The following is a 12,518-nucleotide window of genomic DNA, read 5'->3' on the forward strand; positions in this document are numbered from 1 at the left end:
TTCCAGGGACAACAGCATCATGAGGACCAACTCTCCTGAGACTCCAAGCCAAATAAAGGAATGACTAGGGGAAGTGGGGGCATGAAGACCACAGGGAACAGGCGTATGAGAAACACTCTCCTTAGGACTCTGCTGTGGAGGGAGCTCTGGATCGGTCAAGAATAGTCAACAGTCTCAAGGGAGCCCTTCAACATGTCCCACCCACTTTTGTTCTGCATCTGCCTCTGAGATCATTGGAAAGAAGGTCTCGGCTCTCAGGTGACTATTAAAAACAGCCACAAAAGGTGCCATCCTTGGATTTTGGATACCAGGACTCAGGAGTCTGATGATCACACAAATACAAGGTCCCAGCCTTTAAATAAAATTTACCTATTTGTCCGAAAAAAAAAGAAACTGTTATAAAAAGACTTGTGTCAATGGTGGGCCACCCTGCCATTTCACACACCCAAAGTCCCTGGAGGGATGTACTGTGAAGCTGTTCTACAGGTGGTTATTGTCAAGTACCCAACTCGTCCTTCCAGGCTTCTCCCTTTGACTCTAGCCAGGCTTGTTGGATATACTAGAATGACTATGATAGCTACATGTTAGAATCACTGTGGGAGCTTTTAAAACAATAGCTCCCTTTCTACACTGCTGGTAGGAATATAAAGTGGTGCAGCCACTTTCGAAAACAGTTTGGCAGTTCCTCAAAAAGTATGACTCAGCAGTTCCACTCTTATACATATACTCAAAAAAACTGAAAACATATGTCCACACAAAACCTGTACATGAATGTTTGTAGCTCCATTATTCATAATAGCCAAAAGGTTGAAACTACATGCCCATCAACTGATAGATGAATAAAATATGGTATATCCATACAATAGAATATTATTTAGCCACAAAAAGGAATGAAGTACATTTATCAATACTTCATTTAACAACATAGATGAACCTTGAAAACATTACACTAAGTGAAAAAAGCCAGAGACAAAAGGTTACATATTGTGTGAGATATGGCCAGAATAGGTAAACTCATACAGATAGAAATTAGTGGTTTTCAGGTACGGTGCAGGGGAAATAGAGTAACTGCTAATGGTACAGGATTTCATTTTGGTGTGATGAAAATGTTCTGGAATTAAATAGTGGTGACGGCTGTACAACTTTTTGAAGATACTAAAAAAAAAATCACTAGGTTGTGTATTTTAAAAGGGTGAAAGTAAAAAAACAGATTGTAAAGTACCTTTGGACAGACAAAGAAAAAAACTAAAAAATAAATTAGTTGCCTCAAGAAAAGGGAATGAAGGGAACATTTTCACTGTAACTTTTGAATTTTGAATCCATGTGAAGGTATTATCCATTAAAATTTTTATTTAAAATATGAATCTCTCTCTAGCAGCCTTTACCAGAACCCATTACCATAAAAAAGCACACTAGCAGCCTTTGAAACTGGCCCCAAAGTATCCTCTCCTGCATTAGGCTTTCCCAAATGCCTTACTTTCCACTATCAAGGGACTGAGACCTTGTAGAGAAAGGAGCCATCCTCTCAGAGGAGGATTTGTATTTTATAAATGTGAAATGGCATGTTTGTCATTGCCCTTTGCCTAAGTGAAGTCAAAGTCACTCAGTTGTGTCCGACTCTTTTGAGACCCATGGACTGTACAATCCATGGAATTCTCCAGGCCAGAATACTGGAGTGGGTAGCCTTTCCCTTCTCCAGGGGATCTTCCTGACCCAGGAATCAACCTGGAGTCTCCTGCACTGCAGGCAGATTCTTTACCAACTGAACTATGAGGGAAGTCCGCCCTTTGCCTAAATCCGAGTCCATTATACTTGTGAGACAGCAAAATGAAGTCTTTCCTTGTACTTGGGCTGCTACAGTGGGGTAGTAAAAGAGGAAGATTACCTCTAAGAGGAGCTCCACGCTATCCACCTGAAGCTCTCGCAGTCCCACTATTTGTACTACGTGCTTGCTATCTTCTCTTGCGAAGAGCCTGCAGAGACAAGATCATGGTTGGTTTGGCAGAGCTCCAGTAACAGACTCCTCATAACCCATTCCACCACTCCCCCATTTTGCTATTGAGTAGGATTGATATGCCTTCTCCCTGCCCACCCCCACACCTCCTGACTCCAATGCTAGGCTTCAGGGGTGGTCTTTGATTGCTGTACATAAATAAATCAACACCTCTGGCTACAAAGAAAAGAATGAGTGGTTAACCCAGACCTACACCAATCAGTGGATTCCTGGATACAGTGACTGGCTCAGGAGCTGATACAGGATCTCTGCTAATCCAATCAAAATAAAGTTCTAAAGTGAAAAGCGTGTGGCCTTGGGAGCAGTGGTAGCCATTTTGCATCCACAAAGACAGTTTTAGAATGAAGCTAACACCATGGGAGATAGAACAGAAATGCAAAGAAACTGAGTCTTTATAACATCTCCGAACCTCTAGAGTCAAAAGACCCTAAGGCTTCTCTAGGCTTTCTAGTTAGTTATATGAGTCAACGACTTCCCTAAATGCTTAAGCCAGTTATAGTATGGTTTTATTTTACTACTTGCAACATAAGGAGTTCTGATACATTTTTGAAGGAAGCAAGGAAGAGTTGGTATTGCAACTAAAGCCTCAGGCCTGAGCACAGTGTAATGAATGGTTACATCTACCACCACCATCAAACCAGATCTGCCAAGGGGCAGGTATTGCATCTATCAAAGACACTAAGATCATTTTCTCCCTCAGTAAGAGAGTGATTAAAATGAATACTGGAATTTCACTTCGTAGCCAAATAAAAAGATTCTCTCAAAAAATGTTTTTCTGTCTATCCCTTACCCCAAGTTTCCAAATTTTTACAGGATAGGGAAACAGCCTCATTGATGCTCATGACCTCTCAGAAGACAACTCTATTGGAACAGTTGGGCTTTGGGAATAAAAGGATCAAGCTTTCAGCACCCTCACATCATTCCTGAACGTATTTCCCAGACCCTATTCCCTGAGCTCACCTCAGAAAGTTCCTCATGAATAGCCTAAAGTGTACTGCTGTATTTTCAAATCATATAAGCAAGAAGTATATTTGTACAACTTTTAATGAAAAGGTATAAAGACAACTTATCTTCTACTTTAAAGAGTTAATTTTAAGATCTATAAACTTTGGCTTTTAGCTGAAGAGGTAGACTGAGCACATATACTTCTATCTACCTTTGTCAAAGCCCCTTTTACAGAAAATATATTTTATTTAAAAACAACAGGATAAGTTATAACAGCTCTAAACAAAAAGAAAGGGTGCTATCATTGAAGCAGGACATTTCAGAAGTCTCAGAAAGTAGGAAAAAAGAGATATGAGCCAATTAACCAAAGACATTAAAAAAAAACAAAAACCCTAACATCTCCCAGCTGAAGACATTTTCAGAGTAAATGTGAGTTTTCTCTAGAGAGCCCCAGAGACGCTTTTACCCAGAAGTCAGCATATCCCCATTCCTGTAGCTATCATCAAAGAAAGCAGAAATACAGGGCAATATATTGATGTAACTCATTAAAGAACTGTACTCACAAAGAAACAAACCACACACACACACAGCACAGCACAACAGAGGCTTTTATTCTTATACCAACTGTTCTTTAAAGGAAGTGGCCCTTTAGACTGGAAAAGGCTCCAAATAAGGGTATTAAGCTAGAAAGAGAAGCTGTGGTGGAGCTAACTTGAAGCTTCAAAACCAACACAGAGAACAGAAAAGAAAAGCATCTCTTCCTGAAAGTAACCCCAAAGTAGAACCCTTCCTTATCTGGCAGTTGTGTCATGACTGAACCCTCAACTCCAGTACATTCTCTGAACTGTGGCATACTGAAGATCCTTTTTTTGGTTGAAATAGTCCATAGAATGGTGGCCTGCCTAAGCCCACTTCTGTGACCTCTCCAGTTATACTACACCCCACTCCAGTACTCTTGCCTGGAAAATCCCATGGATGGAGGAGCCTGGAGGGCTGCAGTCCATGGGGTTGCTGAGGGTCGGACATGACTGATCGACTTCACTCTCACTTTTCACTTTCACGCATTGGAGAAGGAAATGGCAACCCACTCCAGTGTTCTTGCCTGGAGAATCCCAGGGATGGGGGAGCCTGGTGGGCTGCTGTCTATGGGGTCGCATAGAGTCGGACACGACTGAAGTGACTTAGCAGAAGCAGCAGTGCCCCTCTGTGATGGGGGCCTACCTATCACGCTCTCCATGAACTGGAGCGGCTCCTCACCCCTACTTCCCATTCCAGTGTTGGCCTGGAGCACATGAAACTTGCACCTTTTAGACAACTCTATGGGGCTTGGATACCTTTGCAGCAGGATAGTGTCTTTCATTTGATTTGGTTTTCGCAGACTTCCACCACACTCAGCCTCAGCTCTCTCCTCTCCACCTGGTGTGGCTGCTCCCAACAGGTCTCAGGTCTGGTTAATTCTATCATGACAACCTTCTATCCCTCCACTTCCCCTAGCCCCTCTCTCCTCCCTGTTCTCCCAGTTAGTTGATACCTTCACAACTTTGTTGCATCCTACTCAGTTAAAATCATGTTTCAACCTAAGCAAAACTTTATGCCAGAATAATATAAGAGGGATTTAAAATCTGTTACTGAAAGAATACATTTCTAAAGTACTGTATTATGTTGTAAAGGAAATAGTTCAAGCCTTATAAGAGTTAAAGTCTAATATGAAGAAAATATTTTATTGATATCAGAAAACTATCATTAAGTTTACCCTAAAATTACTGAGAGAAAAGACAAGAGGAAGTGGAAAATATATTATATTATATATTTAATATAGAATATATTATATAGGAAGTGGGAAATATATTATATTATTCATAGTTCTTCCAGTATAATAATAGATCAAAAGAATAGGAAAGGATTTAAATATATGTTGGTTTCCTGACTTTCTGAAATTACGACCTTTTCAAAGACCACAATAAAAGAGACATAGTCTTTTGATGAACATTAGGATATTGATCACTTAAAAAATACTACTGGAAGGCTAATTTACATTTTCCTGTAGCTGAATTAACAGTTTTAAAAAATATGCCTCTGATTCAGGAAACTCTCATTCATAAAAGGGCACTGGTATACCAAAGCCTCTTATTAAATCCCACAATTCAGTGGGTTGTTATTGTTTTTCAGTCACTAAGTCGTGTCAGATTCTTTGTGACTCCATGGACTGTAGCACTCCAGGCTCCTCTGTCCTCCATTATCTCCCAGATCAGATCAGATCAGTCGCTCAGTCGTGTCCGACTCTTTGCGACCCCATGAATCGCAGCACACCAGGCCTCCTTGTCCATCACCAACTCCCGGAGTTCACTGAGACTCATGTCCATCGAGTCAGCAATGCCATCCAGCCATCTCATCCTCTGTCGTCCCCTTCTCCTGCCCCCAATCCCTCCCATTCTTTGCAGCCAAAGATGGAGAAGCTCTATACAGTCAACAAAAACAAGACCAGGAGCTGACTGTGGCTCAGACCATGAACTCATTGCCAAATTCAGACTTAAATTGAAGAAAGTAGGGAAAACCACTAGACCATTCAGGTATGACCTAAATCAAATCCCTTATGATTATACAGTGGAAGTGAGAAATAGATTATCTCCCAAAGTTTGCTCAAATTCATGTCCATTGAGTCGATGATGCTATCTAACCACCTCATCCTCTGCCACCCCCTTCTCTTTTTGCCTTCAATCTTTCCCAGCATCAGGGTCTTTTCCAATGAGTTGGCTCTTTGCATCAGGTGACCAAAGTATTGAAGCTTCAGTGGGACTCTGGCTTAAAAGAATAAAGAACAGATTTACAGTTTCCCACTCATACCCAGTACCTTTTTCTTCTATTTAGAAGGTCGTAAAGCTGTCCACAGTAGATTTCATAGAAGCTGATCCACACAAAAAGATGCCTTCTTGGCTGGGACACTTCCAGTTGTCTGAAGATGTCTCTGGCAGCCAGAGCGTACAGTCCTGGGTTCTGATGAGTTCCTATCATGGTATAGGTCTTTCCAGCACCTGTCTGTCCATATGAGAAGCAAGTAGCATTGCCTCTGGGGGAAGAATCATCTGTATTTACTTTTAAATTTTAAGAGAACTGCTAACACAGATTTTTAAATGACAAAAGTCAGGTGGAAAAAGAATCCTCCATAAAATTCAACTATAAAATATACAGTCCTTTAAGAAGAGGGCTTTACATTATAAAAATATAGGAGAGGGAAAAGAATTCTCAAAGCAGTATATAAGTTTTTTTTATAGAAATTTTTCATGGAACTGGTACGACCATAAGACAACTCTAGAAGATATGGAAAAAAAAGACCTGATGTTAGGTGCTTTAGAGGATCTTTGAGGGAAAAAAAAAAAAATGTGTTAATCCTTAAAGATAAGTTCAGTGAAAGAAGTAATAGAAAACTAAATAAATAATAGAAGATCATACAATATGGTGGTGATCACTTATAAGAATATTAAGGAAGTTTAAACAGAGGCAAAATCAATAGAAGCAAAATATTTGAAGGAGGACTCAGACCTCTTTTGGCCTTAGTTTTCACTTTCATCAATAAATTACTGGGCTACTTGATTTTCAAGACCCCTTATAGCCCTGATGTCCTATGATTCTAAGTGGAAGCCACTGTTCCTGCATGTGGATATGTGTGTGTACATGAGCTGGATGGGTGTGAAAAACTGTAAAATAAGAGGTGGACAGAAAAGCTGGGAGATCAACCTGCCAGCCACAGTGTATTTTAGGAGGAGATGAGGCCAAGATTACCTGAGTACTATGGGATCCTATGTACTATGCAGTCCTAGTACTACGTAGTACTAAACAGAGAGGGAACACAATGTTATGCAGTAAGTAGCTAGATTCTTATACAGGCATCCTATGGATTGATGATAAAAGGAGCAAGAAAAATATTCTATTAATATGTATGGACACAGGAGAAGGGGAGGCTGGAAGTGGACAAAGAGATGAATACACAGAAAGGACATGAAGCCAGACAGAAACCAAAGAAACAGTGATTTGACAAGAGCAAAGCAATCATGGAAGTGTGAGAATCAAGACATGGGAGCAAATTAAATGGAAGCTGTTTAGAAGCAGAGACTGGTTGGTTACTCTTTGTCTTTTAAATCATGGCTCCCAACAGTGTGGGCACTTGAATACACTGGCAGAGTCACAGTTGGGAAAAGTATTACAGGAGAAAAATGTAAACACACTGAAGAAGATCTAACAGAATAAGAATAATAAAGAACAACATCTACCTTATCTTCTGAACATTTTTGTGATGAACTTTAAATTAAAAAAAAAAAATGAAGAAAGCTCTTACTACACTTTACAGAACTTAACCTAATAATTTCACCTAACTTGCAACTCTCTTATTTTTTATTGATAATGTCTTAACATTTAAATGTTAACTTATTGTAGAAACCTGCTTTCTCAAAATGCACTCCTTAAATTTGGTGCATAAGAAACTGAACCAGAAAGAAAGTTCACTTTAACCTGTTCATAAAAATACAAACTTCCATACAACCACAATAAAAAGACAACAAAAAACAGGCAAATGAAGATATCTGAGTGGCCAAATTAGCACATGAAACGGTACTCAGTGTTAGATCCTGGGGAATGTAAATTTATAAAAACAACAACAACAACAACACAATGAGATACAGTTCCATACCCATTAAACTGGCTAGAATAAAAAAGATTGACCATATCAAATATGGTGAGGGTACAGAACTTCAATTCTCATACATTGCTGTTGGGAATATAAAATAGAGCAAGGAAAATTGTTTGACACTTTCTAATAGACCTATCCAATGACCTGGTAATTCCATTTATAGATTTTTATTCAAGATAAATTAAGAGATGTCCATAAAAAGACTTGGATAAAAATGTTCATACAGTTTTATTCATAATACTCCAAAATTGGAAAGAACCCAAATGTCCATCAAAAGAAGAATGGATTAAAAAAAAACTGGAATATTTATAGAAGGAAATATTACTCAGCAATAGAACTAGTTGCATGTAACTAGTTCAAAAAACATTATGCTAAGCAAAAGAAGCCAGGCATAAGATATATATTATAACGATCCTATTTCTATGACATTTTAGAATAGACAAAACTAATCTACTGTGACAGAAAGCAAGTCAGTGGTTATATAAGACCTGGAGGTGAAGGTAGGAGAACTTTCTGGGGTGATGGAAATGTTCTGTATCTTATTCTGGATATTGGTTACTTGGATACATCAAAACTCATCAAATCTAAGTACTTCTTAAGATCTGTGCATCTTGATGTATGTAAATTATACTTCAATTTAAAAAATAAAAGTAAAAATATCCTGAAATCAACTACCCAACATTTTCTACCCATACCTGACTACTATATATTTTAAATAGATAACAGAGCCCCACCAAGTACCTACTCTGTCCCATTTAATGTTTACTAAGTGTGAATAATTATTTTTAAATTAAAAAATACATCTATGAAAAGTGACAGTCACTTATCTATCCTACTTGAAAAAAAATTAATGAAACTATAGCTAGAATACATAATTCCTACTAGCAAAAGTTCAAACTAATTACAACCACATACATCTTTTTATTCTAAGGACTTTGATAAAATAATATTGTTGGCAGCTTATATTTTTCCACTAAGCACAGAGAATCAATATCATCAATGTAAATGAAAATTTTGAATATTTCTAAACGTTTTGTGAATCCTATAAGGAGAGACATGGAATTTTCCAGAAGAGTCTAATTTAAATTCATTAGGTCAAAACACAATTTCCTATTTAATTCAAAATAATAGAAAAGCGTTAGTATTATTTACAAAGAAATATGATTTATGGAAAATAGAAAATAAAAGGCAAGAGGAGCAAATAATTTCTATCATACCCATTGAAAATATGCTGAATGAGTGGGTGAGTAGTCTTCATGTAAATATCTTGATTAGTGCATGCCTCGTCAAAGATTTCATCAAAATAAAAAACATGCTGAAAAAGAAATTTGATTTTTAGAGAAAGAGATACGTTCTGGATTTTCTTCATCACTATTCTAGTTGACACAGGATAAATGTACAAATACATTTTTAACTAATAGTAACTGTCCATGACAAAGTTAGAGATAATAAGCAATTATCAACTGTCAAATGACAAGGCCTAGTTTTACTTGAAATCTCAGTAGACATGTTCTTATACTGTAAAAACTAAGCCACATGATTTTTGTTCTCTCTTAAGGGAAGTAAATTAATGAGTGTTAACAGTGAGCCAATCCTCCTTAAGTCTAGGAGAGGAACTGAATTCTATGGAGATTATTCTCATAGCCCAGCCTGAGCATGCAGGAAACATGAGCAAAGAGGCAAAGCAGGAAAGCACAAAGAATGTTTAGAAGACAGGGAGGATTTACTGTGTTTAAAATACAGGATACTGGCAGGTAGAAAAGTGAAAATAGCAGGTGAGAATAAGGAGTTAGGACTATATTGTAGGGGTCTTGGGACACCAGCATTAAGGGAGAGGAGGGAATGCTTTTATTTAATTTAGTGAAAGTGGGAAGGCAAAAAACTTTGCAAAAGAGAGGGATGAGCTGAGCCATTTTATTGGAAGACTAATCTGCCTTATATTGTGCATGGATTGGAAACATGAACACTAGTGGTTAGGTTAAAGAAAGAAAAGGAAATTCGCTCAGTCATGTCCGACTCTTTGCGAACCCATTGGCTGTAGCCTACCAGGCTCCTCCATCCATGGAATTTTAGATTAGGTTAAGAAGAGTCTAAATTAGACAATGACAATGGAAATAAAAAGAAACGAGCACATGAGAAATTTGGCAGCTGACTGGATGTGATAGCTGGGGAGAGAAAGGAATCCAAGCTTATTCCCAAATGAAAAACCATGGTAATCTGAAAGAGAGGTAGGACACCCCATTAAGTTGTGTCTGGAAAGTGTTAGTTCAGCAACCATAATTATTTGCCTAATTTAGAATCTTACCATGTTGGCAGCCCAACTATATCTGGGTAAAAAATCCTAATGATTTCAAGTCTGACTGTAGTATCATAATGGCAGTCCATACATGATGAATGAGAGATGAAGTCATATTTTATACTACCTTTTGGGCCTACTCTAAATATTCAGTTAAGACAAAATTTTATTTTTTTGCAATAAACAAAACTTTTATTCAAACAACTGCAGTACAGGGCACAATTCAGATTTTTTTAAAAAATGGAAAGGAAACAGGAAAAATATTTTCAGCACTTTACATCTTCATACAAGTGTTACGGTTTTGTGTCTACATTCATCCATTGAGCACTGAATCCCCTAGATTTGAGATCTTTCATCAAAATTGGAACACTAACATAGAAGGTTCCTTTTACAAAGGTCCATGTTCTAGCTTTGGTTTTTCCCTAAGTAAAAAACAAGGTCTGTCTGCGTCTTGAGCTGCTTCTCTGGTGGAAATGGGTTTAAGCCAGTTTACTATGGGTCACTGTACCCCAAGTATGATTCTGTTTCATATACATTACTTTAGAATGGAAATTTGTTAGGTCATTTGAGAAGAAATTGGAGCCACAAAGTCAAATATATCAATAGAAAAAATTCTCAGAGGAATCCCTTGGCAGCCCAGTGGTTAGGACTCCAGCTTCAACTGCATGGGTAGGGAACTAAGGTCCTGCAAGCTGCACAGTGTGGCCAAAAAAAAGAAGAGAAAAAAGTCTCCGAAAGTTAGGAGGTGAGAAAAACATGAACCTGTGCAGCAGGACAAAGAGATCTGTGAACTTTTAGTGTTCTGAAAAATGTGACTGATTTTAAGAACAGTAAAATGTAACTTTGAAGCTGGGTCATAGGTAGATGGCGGTTCATTATACTTTTGATGAGGCTTGAAAATGGCAATAATATACAGCAAAATACATTTCTAAAATCTGATTTTAATGGACATGATTTATACCTAACTCATAAACAGGTCTTTAAGCAAGGAGACAAATCCATTCTTTGCTCAGAAATCACTGTATGTTTTTATAGTTAAGTATGATATCTAAATTAAGTATGATATCTTACTGCCAAATTCAGACTTAAATTGAAGAAAGTGAAGAAAACCACTAGACCATTCAGGTATAACCTAAATCAAATCCCTTATGATTATACAGTGTAAGTGAGAAATAGACTTAAGGGACTAGATCTGATAGAGTGCCTGATGAACTATGGATGGAGGTTTGTGACATTGTATAGGAGACAGGAATCAAGACCATCCCCATGGAAAAGAAATGCAAAAAAGGAAAATGGCTGTCTGAGGAGGCCTTACAAATAGCTGTGAAAAGAAGAGAAGTGAAAAGCAAAGGAGAAAAGGAAAGATATAAGCATCTGAATGCAGAATTCCAAAGAATAGCAAGGAGAGATAAGAAAGCCTTCCTCAGCGATCAATGCAAAGAAATAGAGGAAAACAACAGAATGGGAAAGACTAGAGATCTCTTCCCTGGTGGCTCAGAGGTTAAAGCATCTGCCTCCAATGCGGGAGACCGGGATTCAATCCCTGGGTTGGGAAGATCCCCTGGAGAAGGAAATGGCAACCCACTCCAGTACTCTTGCCTGGAGAATCCCATGGATGGAGAAGCCTGGTGGGCTATAGTCCACGGAGTCGCAAAGAGTTGGACACGACTGAGCGACTTCACTTCACTTCAGAGATCTCTTCAAGAAAATCAGAGATACCAAGGGAACATTTCATGGAAAGATGGGCTCGATAAAGGACAGAAATGGTATGGACCTAACAGAAGCAGATGATATTAAGAAGAGGTGGCAAGAATACACAAAAGAACTGTACAAAAAAGATCTTCACGACCCAGATAATCACGATGGTGTGATCACTCACCTAGAGCCAGACATCCTGGAATGTGAAGTCAAGTGGGCCTTAGAAAGCATCACTAAGAACAAAGCTAGTAGAGGTGATGGAATTCCAGTTGAGCTATTTCAAATCCTGAAATATAATGCTGTGAAAGTGCTGCACTCAATATGCCAGCAAATTTGGAAAACTCAGCAGTAGCCACAGGACTGGAAAAGGTCAGTTTTCATTCCAATCCCAAAGAAAGGCAATGCCAAAGAATGCTCAAACTACCACACAATTGCACTCATTTCATACACTAGTAAAGTAATGCTCAAAATTCTCCAAGCCAGGCTTCAGCAATACATGAATTGTGAACTTCCAGATGTTCAAGCTGGTTTTAGAAAAGGCAGAGGAACCAGAGATCATATTGCCAACATCTGCTGGATCATCAAAAAAGCAAGAGAGTTCCAGAAAAGCATCTATTTCTGCTTTATTGACTATGCCAAAGCCTTTGACTGTGTGGATCACAAAAATTGTGGAAAATTCTGAAAGAAATGGGAATACCAGACCACCTGACCTGCCTCTTGAGAAACCTATATGCAGGTCAGGAAGCAACAGTTAGAACTGGACATGGAACAACAGACTGGTCAAGGCTGTATATTGTCACCCTGCTTATTTAACTTATATGCAGAGCACATCATGAGAAACACTGGGCTGGAAGCACAAGCTGGAATCAAGATTGCCGGGA

General features: G+C 38.4%; 1 protein-coding gene across 3 annotated transcripts in view; it reads right to left on the reverse strand.

Moving 5' to 3' along the window:
- Positions 1-12,518, reverse strand: part of KIF24 (kinesin family member 24) — a 73,005-nt gene that overhangs the window by 27,931 nt on the left and 32,556 nt on the right. For all 3 annotated transcript variants that reach the window (XM_086416639.1, XM_086416638.1, XM_086416641.1), the window contains 3 exons: positions 8,861-8,958; positions 5,811-6,026; positions 1,886-1,973 (listed from right to left, as the gene is read on the reverse strand). In XM_086416639.1, coding sequence (XP_086272765.1) covers positions 1,886-1,973; positions 5,811-6,026; positions 8,861-8,958 — 402 coding nt within the window. The remainder of the gene's footprint in view (positions 1-1,885; positions 1,974-5,810; positions 6,027-8,860; positions 8,959-12,518) is intronic.

This window comes from Bos grunniens, chromosome 8, assembly GCF_055505025.1.
Source record: "Bos grunniens cultivar Pamir isolate PY7600 chromosome 8, Bosgru_T2T1.0, whole genome shotgun sequence".
Lineage (NCBI taxonomy): Eukaryota > Metazoa > Chordata > Mammalia > Artiodactyla > Bovidae > Bos > Bos grunniens.